The sequence below is a fragment of the Papaver somniferum genome, chromosome 10 (genome assembly GCF_003573695.1).
Source record: "Papaver somniferum cultivar HN1 chromosome 10, ASM357369v1, whole genome shotgun sequence".
In the NCBI taxonomy this organism is placed as follows: Eukaryota; Viridiplantae; Streptophyta; class Magnoliopsida; order Ranunculales; family Papaveraceae; genus Papaver; species Papaver somniferum.
The window spans coordinates 55,110,764-55,128,537 of record NC_039367.1 but is presented as its reverse complement, the minus strand read 5'-3'; the positions used below and the strand labels follow the sequence as shown (position 1 = coordinate 55,128,537).

The 17,774-nt window shown below is 36.0% G+C and overlaps 1 protein-coding gene and 1 long non-coding RNA gene across 2 annotated transcripts; one reads left to right on the top strand and one right to left on the bottom strand.

Moving 5' to 3' along the window:
• The first annotated feature begins 802 nt into the window (after window positions 1–802).
• Window positions 803–2,862, top strand: LOC113318379. The gene is made up of 2 exons (XR_003344463.1): window positions 803–1,049; window positions 2,503–2,862. It is a non-coding gene; the product is annotated as an uncharacterized LOC113318379 (long non-coding RNA).
• Window positions 2,236–5,917, bottom strand: LOC113318378 (derlin-2.2). Its single transcript, XM_026566538.1, has 6 exons — window positions 5,613–5,917; window positions 5,123–5,222; window positions 3,654–3,868; window positions 3,460–3,543; window positions 2,894–2,947; window positions 2,236–2,659 (listed from the first exon to the last, which is right to left on the bottom strand). Exons 1-6 carry the CDS (start codon window positions 5,709–5,711, stop codon window positions 2,477–2,479), a joined length of 735 nt encoding a protein of 244 aa, XP_026422323.1. The 5' UTR covers window positions 5,712–5,917; the 3' UTR covers window positions 2,236–2,476.
• Between the last annotated feature and the right edge of the window lie 11,857 nt (window positions 5,918–17,774).

Sequence of the window (17,774 nt, the reverse complement as noted above, 5' to 3'; positions counted from 1 at the left end):
ATGTGAGTTTTTCTCAAGAACCAATTTTTCGTTTCTATTTGTATAGACTTAATGGAAATATAATTTTGACCTCATCTTGATAGATAAACTTAGAGAGAAACTTATCAGATTATTCAAATTACACATAATAATTTGACAATAGAATGATATTTACAAAATGATCTTACATATACAAAAGCCCATGTTCTCCGGGCTTCTGTTTAAATTCCAGAATAATGACTAGAAGTTATTTTCAATAAATAATCTAAAATGATTATACGTGATTTATATAACACCCGTGCCATTATGGCACAGGTTAAACCCTAGTAATACTCATATAGTTGAGTTAGCATCCATAAATAGGTCAAAAGTTAAACATGTTAGAGCACTGCTCGGTTGAACCTAGGGCAGCGCATACCCGACCCTACCCGCCGAACCGACCCATACCCGCCTGTTTTCACCCGCACCCGACCCTACCCGCTGATGGCACAGGTCAACTATGACTTGCAGCTCCTAATACCCGCCCTTGAGCGAGTCGACTATGACTTTGGCATTAACCAACTTGACTAACCCGCTCACCCGCATAAATATTTAGCGACCCTTAGATTATTTCCTAGATTGAATCACACCCGTAGAAATGTGAAGAAAGTATCTAACCTAAATACCTAGACGGCTAAACCTTTGTCAATTCTCACTCCTCTCTGTTCGCTCTCAGAGGCGCAGTTTCTCTTCTTCATTCAGAAATCAGATTCAGTCTTCATCACTCTTCAAATCACCGTCTAATCACCACCATCACCAGCAACAACATGCTAATTAGGTAAGGTCGGATTCGATTTTTTTTATTATTTTAATTAGGTCTGGAATTGATACCATGAATTTGATTTTGTTTTTGTTTATTTTCTTCTCAAGATTAATCCATGAATACGATTTTGTTTATTATGCAAGGGTTTCGTTTTTGACTTCATAATCTCCTTGTTGTTCACATGAATCACAACAAAAAGAAAAGAAAGGGGATTTGTAACAAAAACCCTAGCTACGCATCCTAAGTTGCAATCTATCAAGCACAAAAAGTAATTTACATACCACTTTTACTACTCTTTTATCTTTCTTCTTTGTTTATCTTTTCTTATTTTGTTTCTTGTTTTTGTAAAATGCAGTAAATTTGTATGAACATATTTTCGCTTTTCTTTTGTGTATTGCTTTCTTTGTGAGGGTGGTGTTGGTTAACTTGATTTAATCTGTTCTTGGTTCTGTCAACAACAACACTAATTACTCTCTATGTGTCTCTATGTGTGATGGTTACATGATTTCTCTTTGGGTGTGTAATTGAATCATTATAGTCACTTACATGGAGTAACTTACTTCTCAGTTCTTTATCTGTTAATTATGTTGGATGACGGGTAAACCCGCCACCCGCCTGACCTAACCCGCTGAAATGTGGGTCGGGTGAAAACCTACCCGTTTTAATGTTGAGTCGACTACGGGTGATATCTTCAAATACCCGCCATCAGCAGGTAGGGTGGCGGGTGAGTCCAAACCCGACCTACCCGACCCAATGTGCATCCCTAGTTGAACCCACAAAGCTTTGCTATCTTAAGCTTGTTGTCAATTTTAGTTGAACAAAACCATATCTTAATTTTTAGTCCACGAAATTAAGTTTGGTAGTTGAGTATCAGACATCACCCTTGAAAACTGAAGATCGACGGAGACATTTGGAGAACTTCATCATCAAGGTATGTGAAGACTGAAATCACTCTATTTTACTCACTATCTTACCATTCTATCTTTATGAGACTATGTCGTATGACTTCTGTAAACAAAACCTCCCGATATCATCTTCTCTCTGCTCTGATTTTTAAATCTTGCCAACCTGCTCGGATTTAAACCTCCTCTGTATGCTTCTATAATCTTGCCAACCTAAAATTTGATGTTTAGTTTCATCTTTTTTTAATCAAATCGTACGATTACGATAATGTTTATAAAAAAAATAAAAAAAAAATCTATAGCAGTTTTTTCATCAACTTCATATATAAAAAAAATTATAATTTTAAAAGGAAAATCAAATATAAACTCAAACCCTAATTTTGAAAGAAAAAATCCATAACGTCCCTTGATCAAACTAATTGTTTACTTGGTATCCATAACGTCCCTTGATCAAACTAATTGTTTACTTGGTATCCCTAATTTCTAACCTAACTATTTAGGTCTTACAAATTTAATCTTACCGCTATACATAATTGTTTTGGGATCTCCGGAAAAAAAAAATGAACAAGAAACACAATGGAGAAAACATTACAGTCAAGAAAACATGATCTTCTAGTAGATATACACGGTGATGAACTGGGTTTTTCTAACCCACACTAAACTGGTTAACAAATATTTATGTATTTAGTTGTGGGTTGTATCTTAGTCCAACCATGGGTTGAATTTAGTCACTGCCATATAAATTACAATGAACTCACAAAAAATTTAGTATTCTACTTTGCTTGGTTTTGGCTTAATCTTGATGAACTTCGTCTACAGGCGGGGGAGCAAATCTCACATTTGCAGGCCTGGCAACCACGACATTCTCATCTGCAAATAGTGATTTGATAAATGAAGGAGTCTTAAGAGGGCGACGACCAGTCATCCGAGGATACACATCTTCCAGGAAGTAGTATGCATGACCTGCTATCATTCCCTGAAATACAATAAACTTTGTTATGCAACAGAACAAGCGTAGAACGATATTAATCGTACTAGTGATTATTTTATCATCAGCCTATTCCACAACACGGTAGACATCGGTCGAACATAATGTATATTCCAATCCGATCGTTTTTTTCATCAGAAATATTTACATAAGAGTTGAAATTCACAATACATATTCAATTTTATCTTTTAGTGCATGCATTTTGTAACTGCGAAAACATACCAGCAGATCCACCCAAGCACTTGTACCAACAAGTACAGAAAATCCAAGAAGAACCTGAGGTAAACCAAACAAAATCAAAATGTGAGCTAAGCAAATGAGACACACACTGCATACCTGAGTTGATTAATGTATAACCACACAAGAGAACATGAACTAGGCTCCCGAGCTATCACAAATCAGTGCATTCGTGTTAAATGTGTATATGTCTATTACATCAAAATGGCAGGTGGTAGGTCGACTTAAGTGAAGTACTTAAATTAAAATCTTTGGTTTCACTATAGGACAAGTCTCGCATGAGTTGAGCCTTTGAAGGCACAACAAACCTTCACCTCGGATTAAAAAATGAAAGCACTCCTCTGTGACTTTTAGTCCACATTTTCATCTGTTTCTTTCTGTGTGAGGCATATGATCTCTTAACATTGTGCTGAATAATAGAATATCAGAAACTCACTTCTAGGGTAATAATCAAGTTTACTAAGAGATTTCAAAGATATAAGAACATGAAAGAAAATTGTTAAGGATCAATAGATGCCCAATAAGAAATGGCTCCCTTAGAGCTTACTCACCCATGGTAAATAAGCTGCAGTGAAAGTAAATAAACCCAAGAAGCTCATATGGATAAAGGGGTTCTGCTTGCTCCACACATAAACCTGTAACACATAATGCAGCAGAAATTAGGGTATCTATAAAGGTTAACAGTCCAGAAAAACAGTCCACGCATAAATGAAAAATAGTCCAGAAAATTAAATTGAACACTGACCATCATAAAGGTTAACGAATTGCTAAGGAAGAATATTTTAGCAAAAGATTCTGAAACATAAGGAATCATTCCTCCAACAAGTACGATCCCGGTTAAAACAGTAGCACCAAATAAGAGCATGTAGAAAAAGTCAGCGGTTCTTCCTCTGAAAGAATTCTCTTCAAGGAGCTTGCAGTAACGTGCAAGGAAGAACATGTGAAATAAGAAGTCCAAGTCTGCAAAAAGCAGCAGATGACAAATTTGGGTAAAAATTTCACGGAAGATTTTCTTGAATGTCAAAACACAAAGTAATATGCATGAAGAGATATAATGCACCACCGAGAATAAATACATATTTAAATTAGACACAAACCTTCTTAGTGCTTAAGATAAACCCCCAAAAACTTCAATGTTGATGAAACAGGGAAAAGAGTACACACCAGAACTATTACAGCAGATATTAGAACATTATTTGTAAGGAATCGTTAAGGGACTGGGCGAAGAGGTAAGTGAGAGCCAATAAACCCCCCGCTGCAAGGGTATGAAAAAACAAAAAACTGTAGTTGGTGATAATCGTTTTTCCCTAAAGTCAAGTACCCATGGCTCAGGAAGTTGAATACAAAAGAAAGTCGAAGTCTAATGGCAACACTAGCAAAATATTCAGATGTAGACAACCAGGCAACATAACCTAAAGGAAAAGAGGACGCAGTCACGGAGCTGTTCCACTGAAAATAGAGATAAGATGGACACTGCCATGCGTTTCTGTTTAGAAATGAAGATGACCGATTGACATCATGCTTTTATATGCTACTGGAAGTCTGCAATATATAGAGTTGTGCAGTAAAACTGGCATTACATCTTTCAATAGACAACCACAAACATTTGCTTGCATAAGTGTAATTTCCTGATGCTTAACTTATTATTTAGATGTCAAAAGACTACAAAACAGTATCAGTTTTAGGTGGTTCGGTCAAGATCCGCGTCAACCAACTAACCAGTGCCTAAATCCATGCATTTTTAACATCTTCTAGCTAAAAAGGGGAAATGACTTCAGATTCTATTAACATCTAATTTTTATCGCCATCTGATCTACATTCCTCAAAACTTTTGGTAGTACATTATCCGGGCGACCTAAACAGAGTTTTTCCTCCAATTCTCCAATAGGTGCAAGTTGTTACTAACAAAGTTAGACTCTCAAACATATGTACAGTAAGACAGAACACTCAATAAAGTGGTACATTCAGCTACTGCAAATCGGTTGCTGACCTCCTTCCTAATATAACTGCTCCAAAACCCTATTGCAACACCAACTCCTAACACAGAATATTTCATTCAAATGCTTGAGATTTTCATGGTAATGTTTGTAGGAGTCCCATCGGGACTTTCAGAAATCTATTATAGCAAACTGGCAGTAAAAAAACTGTGAGCTAAAGAACCTGAAATCACCCACATGATCTCATCCATCAAATCAGAATATGTGCAAAACTTACCCATCTTTCGGAAGTACAAAAAGTTAGTGATGAGACGCCAGAATTCATACTGCCGAACCACTAGCCTTGGATTCAAATACAAATGATAAGGAGATATTATCTGCAAGTATAAGATTGAAGGTAAATTTATTAACCAACACTGATGCGAAAGGTATTCATACGCAGACTAGACATAAATTGCACCAAAGAATAACGAAGAAAAACAAATCACACCATGTCTATCTGAAAACTACGAGGTTAGCTCACCAGCTAGAAAACCTATAAGTTTACAAAACCAATCAAAATTTACAACAGCAAACAATTCAGCTGAAAACAACAATAATTTCAGATACAAACTCATTAAGATAGCCAAATAATATACACAAAAACACGATTCATGGAAAAACCGAAAAAAACCAAACCCTAGAATTCGTGAAACACCGATTCGAGCGCTTACAAGAGAATCAAACACAAACAATCTTGTTATTCATAAGAAAAGAAGAAACCGAACCTCGAGAGAACATCCAATTGTGGTGATAATGGCTGCTGTTAGATACGATCTAGTGATAATGGGCATCTGCTTGTACCATTCTTCAACTGCTTGCGCCATATTTCTCAAATTTTCAATTCAACCACGATAACCCTAACCCTAATTTACTTTTCCCCCTGTGTTTTCAGATAAAGCTCGAACCCTGAAATCTCTCTCTGGTTTTTTTTAGCTGCAGAGAAATGAAGGACGATACTAAAATAAAGATCTGAGGAGAAAAATTAGCTCTGTCTGTATACTGTCATATCTTCTTTTATGGCAAAGATATCCTTGTTCATGTTTATCTTATATATGATTAGTGAAAGGGGGTTTTAGGTCATTTAAGTTGTGTTTCACTGTCAGATAGAATTTGATCGACGGGTTATAAACCGTGCTACGACGTTCGACCAATAGAGAGACAAAGAAAGTTACACGTAGGACGACCACGTCATTGCAGTGTGTCTGTTCTTTAATCATATGGGCCACGAGTCCTGAATCTGCTACCGTTCACTGATGGACCCACCGTGATCACTTACTATTTCTGTGTTTAAGAAGAAACTAATGGGACATCGATTGTTGTATCATGTGTGCCTTCAATTTCAGAAAGGAACAAAAAAAGTTGTTTCATTTATAAGGCCGGTTTTATCTACAATGGCTAATTTTTCCACTTACTATGTCCTGTGGCATGACAAATTAGGTGCGCCACTACCAAAAATGAATTAAGTAATAGAGTTATTATCCAACGATCTGATGTAAATCACCAGTGACAGTGTTTTCATTGCTGGTGATGTAGTTTATACTTTATATCGTTAAGACATATAGTTCAAACCTTTTTAATTAATACTCGATTATTTAATAAACTCTCTTAAATAATATTTTGGCCGGTCCCAAGTCGGAAACAACGTGCCAAATTAATAATTCGCTAAAATTATAAGATAATACTTTTTTGATTACCTATGTAGACCACATATGAAATATAAATTAATAATGCATTATATATATGTTAGATACGTTAATGATTTACAAAGACTTTTTGAAAAATGATTTAATTGTCTTCCGTTTTTTTGTTAAAATCAATATCAATTGAATTTCATTTCTAATTTTTCTTATTATTATAATTTTTGGTGTTGTTGGATTATCCTTGTTGTGCTTGAATAATGCTCTACGAATTTCATCGGCCATTGTTGATTTTTGACACCTTTAAAATGAGAAGTCATATTTGAGTGTATGATTTGTCTGTGTTAGTAGTATGATTTTAGATTTTATTTATATAAAATATTTTTTATTTGTTAGTAGTATGATATTGTATATCTATAGGAAATTTAAAATATATGATATGGTATTTTGTTTATATAGAAATTAATTATTTGATATGAAATTTATCTATAAATTAATAAGTATTAATTTATCTGTTAATTAATATCTCCCTTATTTAATAAATTTTGATGGTCCTGAGAACATTAATTCATAGAGTTTCTACTGTATTAATATCGCTGTCAATGCTTGAATCTATCCCGCCTATAAATAAGCACACTTCATATCATTCCTCTTCGAACCTTCTATCTTTATTTTTATCAAAAAAATTTAGAACAAAAATGTTTTTGATCCCTGGTTATTTATTTCCAAATTGTTGGTGTATTAATTTTTTCTTCAAAATGCAAAAGAAAAAAAGAAAAAGAAAACAGAAGAGTCAGAGGATCAACCAATACCCCCGGCGAGTGGATTGGACTCTGAGCAGAATAGAGAATTTGAGTTTCAAAATTTTAGACAACCAGCTAGTGATTGCATATTCCATGTGCATTGCGAGTTAATTCTGTCGCTCTAAGAGGTAGGCTGTATGAGTTCAACATGGTGTTTGGGTACCTCCCCCTATTGTTAGAGAAAGGGTCCGAAGATATCCTTGGCGACGTTTATATTTTATAAAACATAGAACTCATAGAAATCAAATAGTTTAAGTTATATTAGAACGATGCTGTGAGATTACAAACACGTTCTTTTTCAGGGATTTCGAAAGTGGTAAGTTTGTTTCTTCTGGTAATTTAATTTTTTGATTTACTTTTTAGTTTTATTTACATTCTAAGTTTACTTATGAATATGTTGTTTATAGGAGTTACACCGTTAGATTTGTACACGTAGACGGAAATTATATGTCGGGAAAATTTATCTCCATTTGACAATTTTAAAGTGCACCTTTGGTTTTCAATGATCTAGAAAAAAAAATCCAGATTATTAAAAACCAAAAGCCCAAGGACTAAGGCTGTTTGGGTTGAAAAGTTTTTTACAGGGTTATGCTAAGAACAACGAATGAAAACCAGATAGCAAACACGCCCTATTTGTTCCTTGAACATTATGGGGAGCTCGAACGTATACTTTTACGTGGATAATAAGCCGATGTCTACTTCTAAATGCTACCTCAGGGACATTACTTGTTTTCTCTATCGTTAGAATATTTAGAGCGAGCACTAACATATGACTGGGGGTTTGCAATTTTATCAGAACTTTACATAATCTTCGGTGTATGCTCATGTTCTAAAGAATGCTTGGATGGTTTTTGGGAAGTGTTTGAGGTAAAAACCAAAATATATATTTCGGTCGTTTATATATTATCATTACAAATTTTGAAATGGTAAATATGTTATCCCAACATTGTTATTATTTTCAGTGTTGGTGGTATATTTGTTTCTTTGTTTGTGAACCTTATCTTCTTAATAGCACCAATTTTTTTCCAATGATACGGAAGTACAATGATGACGATTGGAGGGGGTCAGATTGAAGATTTCAACATGTCGCCTATGTTCAGAGAATTCAACGGTAGTGTAGAACAAGTCACAACATTGTTGCTACACTGTATCAATCATTTCCTGAGTACGAAGATGTGGATTGTGTTATACAATCCTATTTCTGGAAAGGATGTTTGGTATTATTCCTAACCTTCTTTATTTGAAAGGAAGAAAGGTGTTAGAGCATTGATCAGTTGAACCTACCAAGGGTTGGTATGTCAAGTTTGGTTGTCATATTTTAGTGAACCAAAACTCATTTAAAGATTCGCTTGATAATTTACTAAAGTCAAGTTCGTATAGGTTAGCTAGAAAGTTATTAGGATATGAGACGTACAAGTATTACTCGAAGACTTGAAGAATGTGAAGAAGTAAAGAGCTACATCGACGACATCATCCTTCCTCTTGAGGTTAGTAATATTTTGACTTGAACTGTTTTATTCCTAACGTATCTTTCAAGTCGTGCTATATTGAAAACATAACTGCGAAGCTGTGAATGATTATACTCTAGTTAGACGTAGTATTAAGGAATTATAATACCAAGTATAACGCCTATCTTTTGAACTTCGTATATCAGACATCGACATAATAGTATGAATGCTATTGTGATTATGTATGGGTATGGGTGAAGATTTCGTCCTAGGAAATAATGTTTTACATTCGTTTAACGAAAGTACAATTCATAAACTTGTTTTGTGAATCGAAAGGGAAATCGCTAGGATTATTGGTATTGTTATTCATTGCAAATCTTTGGATAACCAATATGTGTGTTTATTATAACCGCTCATAACTTGTTTATGTATCTTGGTAAAACTACTCACAATGCCTGACTTATGTATCGGTATGACTTTTATTAGTAAACCAATCTTAAGTAACCACATGAGATGGTATGATCGATATTTGTAATTGGTGTGACCATTCCTAGTCATTGGGTAACCGATCCTAGAACTTGGTGGGACTAATCACAAGATGTGTAATCGATCCTTGTAGTAGGTTAACAAGGTTTAGTAATTGGTGTAACCGATCCTATAACTTGTGCAACCGATCACAAGTAAGTACCGTAAATAGTGGTGACCAATCCTGGTACTTAGTTGGCCATTTTATGGAAACTAGTGTGACCGATCCTAGTAGCCACTTGGAGGTAGAACCGAACTTTGTGTTTTGTAGAACCGTTAAACCCATGAATGGTGATTGAATGTTTTTGATCAATCACATAGTTCTTGGAAATAAGATGAACCAATTCTAAACTCGTTTGGAAGTGTGGCAAATCGGTTCCAAGATTGTAAATATGAAAAAGGATTTACAAAGTAAAGATGTCGACATACTTTGAACATATGCAGTAACTCTTATCTATTATTGTTCAAAGATATTCCTTAATAACTAAAGGAATCCCGAATCGAAATAAATTGAGAATATTTTAATTAAGGTTTTTAATTTTATATGCTTTTAATTTCCAGCAATTAAAATGCATATCTCTGGAAAATAAAAATTGGTAATGTGCATTTACTAATTGGAGATTTTCTAGTAGGATTTCGGTTATTTTTGGACAAAGCATTTCTAGGAATTATGAAAACTGATTTTGGCTTTACTGCATATCTTTTAGAATATTCGGTTTTAGAAATTCCTTGGTGTCCAAACTTCCCTGGTCTATAAATATCGAAATTTGCATTTCGATCAAACTAATCCTAAGAGCCAGCAAAACTACATAATTGTGTTGTTACTGGTGAAGCCGTCTATTCAGAGAGGAAAGTACCTTAATTAGGCGAAATCTCTTACGACCGTTCGTTTTAAAGACTTCTTTGAGATTGAGAAGCTCTACGAGTACCGTTGGTGGGAAACTAGATAATTGCAGTTTATTATTAGTTTTCGATTGATTTGATTGACTAACGGTTATTGAAATTTGATTACACCTAGTTTGTTTATGCTTGAGAATCTTCTCTTCTGATATAAGATTCACTCAAACTATATCGAAGTATCGACGGGGATCTTTAGACTGTTTGTAGATCTAAAGACGTCTTGTGATAATCCGTCGTTAACAGACTCCGTTCTGTGTGTGATTGATCACAAGAGATTCAAGTTGTTTATGTGCAGGTGTTTATTGAAGATCTAAGAAGATTTGAAGACAAAGAAGATTTCTTATTTGAGTTCATAATCTTTGGTGTGCACAAAACTTGATCGGCTGGGGATCCAACTATAATCGGTTTATCTTTTGATAGATTGGATTGATTAGTTGCGTAGATCGGCATAAATACATTTCTTTGTGATTCATAGTATTGATTGCATAGTCTAAACAATTACTTTGATAGTTGTTAAATAGATTGATCTAAGAACCCGACAAAGGAGTTTATTGGTTAAACGGAAGAGCCTTTTGTCAAACTCATATCACGTTGTTTGAAAAGAGTTGTTACCGAACAGATTTTTTGTTCCTTTACTGTTTGGAATACGAACCAAAGGAATTGTTCCAAGTACGTGACTTATTGCAAGTTGGAGGCGCAGAGATACCGAGGGAACTAGGTGAACTATAGGTTTAGTTGCTTGGTCTCAACTATACGAAGTTGGTTTAGATTTTGTATAACGGCTTAATTCTGAGAGTATTCAATTCTGTACTAGGTTCCGGGGTTTTTCTGCATTTTCGGTTTTCTCGTTAACAAAATCTTGCTGTGTCTTTTACTTTTCTATTTCCGCAATTATAATTGATTTATTATAATTAGAAGTAAAATACACAAACGTTAATTCCTAATTACTTGATAGCACTCCTATAGTGTTTGGAAGTCCGAACATATTGTTAAGTAATCATACTTCGTTGTAGTATTGTCTCGATCTTGTATCCATAGTCAATCACGCAAGTTATCTTGTTGTCGTATTGTCTCGATCTCGTATCCATAGACGATCACACGAAGTGTGAAACGATTCGTTGTATTGTCTCAACTCAGTCCATAGACAATCACTTTCGGAGAAAGGACTTATAGGTGGAAAAGTTTTAGATTGAGGTATATTTGGGTACCCTCGTCTTTTCAAAAGGTGAAAGCCATTAACCCCTATCCAAGTGGAGAGATTTCTTACGATGATTGGTTAGTTTTGAAAAGTAATGGTCTATATTTGGAACAAGATGAAGATTTGTTCCAGGAGCCTCGTGATGACGTTGATTGCCTTTCTTGGTTTAACACGATATACAACCCAAATATCGATATGAAACTGCAAAATTAGTGTCATGTGGATTCCCCAACTTTAGTTAGGATGCCACTTGATGATGAATATATTCCTTCCCAATCTTCACCACAGACGACCGACATATTTCGTATCCCGGTCGTCAATTGGGTTCATCGTCGACTATGACACCATTTGATTGGGAAGTACAAACTATATCTTTCACAAAAAAATATAATTACTGTTCCATTTAGTAATGAGGGTCTCAAACAGACTTATCCATATTAGGGGATAAAAGCTACACATGAGAAATATCATAGGTAGTTGAACAGTTATAAGGCCCCTTCCTATGGGTGTGGCAAACCAAAGAGTTTGCCATTTATGCACCCACTATGGAGCTGGCTAAGTGGCAAACTGGCCTGGCTAAGTGGAAATATGTCACTTAGCCAGGCCAGGTCAAGTTTCTACCGAGCGGTCGAGTCTCCACCGCCAGCGGTCAATACTCGACCGGTAGTATCATCTCATCTAACGATCATAATTTCTTCATCATATAAATACGATATCAAATTTTATTTCAACTCACACAATTTCTTCAATCTCCATTCTTTCACTCAACAAATCCAACATGTCAGTTCAAGTTCGAGCTCGCAAATTTAACACAGCTGAAGATGAATCCATTTGCAGGCATTATATTTTTGTTATGCAAGATATGGCCAATGCTGGACAACATCAACATCAAGAGATTGTATGGAGTCGTATATTTCATAGATTTCAAGAAGATACAATGAACCTCAATAATCAAAATGCAAATGGATGTTGTCAACGCTTCCGAGTAATCAACAGGGAGCTGAAGTTGTTTGTTGCTGCACTTACTTAAGGCTATCTAAACCGACAAAATGGCCAAAACGCATTTGATGTGGAGCAAATGTGTCGGCTCGAATGACGCAACATAGTGGGAAAATATTTTCAATTTGATGGTTGTTATCTTATCTTGAGGGTGTTGCCCGAATATGACCAGTTTAGATTAGCTCCCCAAATATGATGCATCTATCATTTGTATCAAATTTTAATTTTAAGATATTATTAATATAAAACTAGTGCATGTTTCATTAAAAGTTTAGAATTTTGATTCACATTAGTGCCTCTTTCATTTATCTAGATAATGACATAACTTACAATAAAGACTCTAAAAGTAAAAATTTGGGACGATGTTCTTCATCTTGTTTATCTTCTTCATTTCACCAAACTTCCAATCAATGCGCTCATGAACGGAGTCTCCTTTGTTTATCTTCTTTTTTACCTTCAAATTTTCCTTCCCTTGAACTTTTCTTGGTCTTCTCTTAGTTGGAGGTTTGATTTGGTTAATATCCAAAACTTGTACACTTCTTTGATTTTTACATTTTTCTTTATAACCTTCACATATCTTATTAAGGGCGGATTCGAACACCACTCCAGAAAAATCAAGTTGGGTAGCTAAGTCAAGTTGGGATTCAAAATTTGCTATTTTGAAAGATAATAAGATAGAAAGATAGAATTTGGTGTAATTTTTGTGTGACTTTTTGCCATTTTTATAGCGGTGGAGAAAGAATCGTTGGAGGTTTGAAATCAACCGAACGGTTGATACTACACCTCTAGCGGTCTAGCTTCAACAGTTCGGTGGAGACTCGACCGCTTATCTTTTCTACCATAGTAGCGCGGCCAGTTTTCCAGGCTAGATGGCATGAATGGGTGGGTTAGCCACCCCCATAGGAACCGGCCTAACCATCTAGTACAGGGATTTTAGAAATTCCACTTGGAAGATATGGAAAGAATGAGGGAAAGCATGATGTTTGACATTACTAATCCGACATATTCTAATGGTAGTGTACTTTCAATCTCGGTGGTGTAAGAGATTCAAGTTTTGGTGGTGGAAGTCAGCGAAGTTTGAGAAGTCGTGGAAGTCAAAGAAGTTTGAGAAGTCGTTCTACTCTAATGTAGTGATGGATAGTTATACTCCAAAGGTATTGTAGATACTCAAGTACGAGCCGGTGATGAAGCATTGACATGGAGGTTTTTTTAACCAATTTTTAACTAACACTATGACTCATGGTGTTGGGTTGAACATTGATTCAGCTAGGAAATATACTCTTTATACGACATCAGTATTTCACTCATTTCAAGGTCACCCATTTCAAGATTGTTATCATGTTTCCATCCGCATGAATAATCCCCCTCAGGTTACTTTCCAAGGTTTTGACGATTCTGATGAGACTCAACCTCCAAGAGAGAGTTAAATTAGTGAGATACATTCAACGTTGAACACTACAACTCTCTTTAATGGTAACGAAAGCAGTCATCAGGGAAATTGGTAATCTATGAATATAATTTAATTTCAATCATTAATTTTAAATTTTTAATACTTTTGCTTTTATTATTATTTAAATTGCCTTTAAAATAATATTTTTAATTTTTAATTATTATTTTGTTTTTATTAATGAAAATTACCTTACAATTAATGTTCAAATTCAAATTGGTCTCATTAAGTTTTAATTAATAAAACATAATCGCATTACATAGCATTATTATTACGTTACGTTACATTTAATCAAAATCAAATCCTTGCTCATGAATCTTATAGAGTTCATAGCATTCATCATGCTTACACTCACTTATTTCAGCTTCAACGAATTTGGAATGAGCTCTAGTTTTCTGAAAGAAAAATAACATAGAAATAATAAGTTAATATTATTTTATTTAAATAAATTTGAGTCGTTAAAAAAAAGTTATTAACATACTTACTAGTTCGTCGGTGGACAATCCAGGTTCACCCCCCTTTAACCTGCACGAAATTTCCGCATACTTTCTCATGTTGTTAGTGATAAAAAATAAAACAAAATAAAATTGAAGGCTGCTATTTTTTTCTTCTTGAATTTTCATTATAGGCTAATGTCATAAACCTTTGAAACATAATGTCCCATAAATTAAAAGTGTTTAAATTTAAATATTCGGCTTGCAACTGATATCCAAGATCGGATAAGAGAAACATCTTCTTCTCGAGTGAAGCAAACACTTGCCATGTCGGTGAAGCGAGCGTTAGCCATGTTGAAATGAATTTGAAGTTGAGATGGTATAAGTTAAACTGAGTTTGAAGTTGAGTATTTATAGGGGTAGATTTCTGACTGTTGGATGATGAACTACTGAGCGATGACCACAACATCGAGTGATAGTCTTTATATTGCTTGATGACCATCGAGTGGTGCAGTCTATATTGCTTGGTAAAGTCTACATCTCTTATGGATAAGTGGTAAATATACCACTCAGCCAGTTATGCTTTGCCATGCCCATACTGGGTACAAAAGTGGCAAACTATGCAATAAGCATGGTGAAAAGGAACCGGCCTAAACGAGCTCAAAATATTTAATCTTAAATCTTTGTCTCGACGACTTAATCTTGGATTGATTATCGGCGAAAATGCGAGATGATTCTCTGAGTCGTCGTTGATAGGTGTTGTAAAACACCTAATTTTATATCTATTCTTTGCTATTTCTCTTGTAAAATATGTATCTTATGTTCACTTTTGAGTGTTTAGGTACTGTGGAGTCCTTTGGAGCAAAAGAAGGAAAAATCGTTCATTTGGAGCGTGAAAAGGACAAGTGATACTTGGAGCTGGCTAGGTTGTGGAAGGAAGAGGTGGAGAATGAACTGTCAGTTTCCCATAACTGACAGTCGAACAGAGAACTAGGTTGTCGGCTCTCTGTAACCGATAGGCCATGTGTGAGCTGGTTACCCCTTAACCATTAAAGTGGGGTACCGATAGCAGTTTTGGTTCCTACACCAACCCTAAAAATCAGAGAGCAATAATTTCTCTCATCATTGCTTTCTCTTACTTGCCTGAAACAAGAAGAGGCTGCACCATTTACTCAGAGATAAATTGAGAGAGCTCGACGAATTTGGTGAGAAAACAGGAGCAACTTCTCAGTTGCTGGATCAATTCAAGAATGAAATGGTAGTTCTGGTGGCAGTTACAAGAGATTTGAACAAGAAATCAAGGAGAGATTCTGTTGCTGTTGTGAAAAATCGGATCTGCTATTGTTGGTGACGAATGGAAGAATTGGTGAAGATTAATGGTAGTTTAGGGTTTGTAAAGGATATGGGGTTTTGATGAATTTTATTTCCAAGAGCAGGGAATGAAGGATTTGAGATTTCAGAAATTGAAGTTAGGGTTTTGCTGATTGATTTTTGAAAGAACTTAAATATGGGTTCGAATTTAAAGATGTTCTTCAGCTGTTGAAAAAAGAATTCAGAGAGACGGTGTATGATTCAGTGGGTTGAGCTTCTTGTGGTCATGGTGTTCTTGGATTTGTTGGTTTGCCATGGATTTAAGTCTGTGCTGTTTATGGAGAATTGTTGCTGAAAGTAAGATACTCAGAAATCAGAGAAGCTGATGGGAATCATGTTGTGTGTTGGTCTTAGATGGGTTTTGAATCAAGAACAACACAGGAGAAGAATTGATATCTCTGAAATTGGTTAATGTCTGGACAACAAGGGGATTCTGAGTTTCATTTTGATCTCAGGGAGGAATTGGTTGTGTCTAAACTGGAGTTAGGGTTCTGAGAAAGAAGAAATGTATTGTTGTTGTGGTTAATGGTTGAACTGAAATGAGGAGATAGCAAGATGGGTTTGATTGTTTGCAGCTGGAGGGAAATGTCTGTGACAGAACTGCAGATTGAATGAGTCTTGTGGATGGATGAACTCAGGTGAAGCTAATGGGTTCCGAGCTTGTGGTTTTGGCTTGAGTTGATGTTGGTGATGGAAGAAACTTGTAGGCAAGATTGAGCTGAATTGCAGGCAAGGCAATGGATCGGAGAGGTGTGTGCTGCTTTGAGATTAAAATGAAGACTCAGATGAACTGGTGACAGGGAGCCTGTGTGTATGGTTGTCTTGCTGTGAAATGGCATTGCAGTTGCAGTTGTTTGTGAATTTGAGAGAATGTAAAGTTGTTGTTGTTAGTTGCCAGGATTAGGTGATGGCAATGGTTGGCATGGGTTCTTGAAGTTGCAGGTTACTGGAAATTGGAGTTGTGAAGTGTGCAACTGCAGCTGACTGGAGATTGCAGGTGAACTAAAGTGGAGCTGCAAGTCTGATGTTGGGGTATTGAAATTAAGGAAATGGGTTCTGATGTTTGTGTTCAAAGGGGTTGCAGTTCAAGCTGGTAGTGAAGATAGATCTGAAATGACCCAGGTGGAAGAATGGGTAAGGTGGTTGTGTTGCAGTATGAACTTAAATGTGCATTACAGGTTGAACTGAAATGGTGTAGGTGTATGTTAGGGATACGTGTATGTGAATCGCAGCTGGTTGCATAAGGTTCAAAAGTAGCTGCTTTTGAGCTTGTGATCTTGAGCTGAGTTGGTGGAGGATCTTGTGATGCAGAGTACCAGCTATGGCTTGCTGCGAATGTTTGAGATTGCAGGAAAGAGAGTCAGTGGTGTTGAGAATTGATGCTTAAGAAGATCAGAGCAGTTGATGTTGCTTTGAATGGACATGTGACGTTACTATGAAGTAGTTACAAGAGAGATGAGTACTGAAGGCGTTGTTGTGCTGAGTTGATGAAGCTGAGAAGAACACGATTGAAAAATGAAATATGAACTGAGTGATGCAGAATGGTGCTGAGAAGAGCCTGAGATGTGAATTGGTGGTAATTGAAGAATTGGTGTTTAATCTGAGTTGGTGGTGCAGGCATTGCAGCATCGCAGCTGGAGCAAAGAAGTAATGCAGCTGAAACAGTGCAGGGTAGGATGTTGAGCTAGTGAAGCCCCATCATGGTGCAACACAACTCTGTCCTGTGCAAACTGGCTTTGGCTTGGCAACTGTGACCCTGACTCGGCTGATCATCTTGACCCGAGTTGACTCACTTGACTACTTGAGCTGACCCGTTGACCGGTGACCCGGTGGACTTTGCCGGTCACCAGAGTTATGTTCCGACTACATTGCCGGCCAACTTCCGGCGGTGACACCAGTTTTCCAGTGACATATTTTTGGTAAGATTTTTACATGGGTTTTTCACACATATGGGCTTGGTGGATATCTTGTTATTGGACTTTAGAGATTGGACTTAATTTTAGAAGTTGGAAAAAAGCTACAAAAGGGAAAGACTTCTACTTCCTTAGGGGAACGTATTTTCTACTTGGAGTTTTGGAGAGCGGCAACTAGGGTTTGCTTTCGTTTTTTTTTCATCTTCTTCATT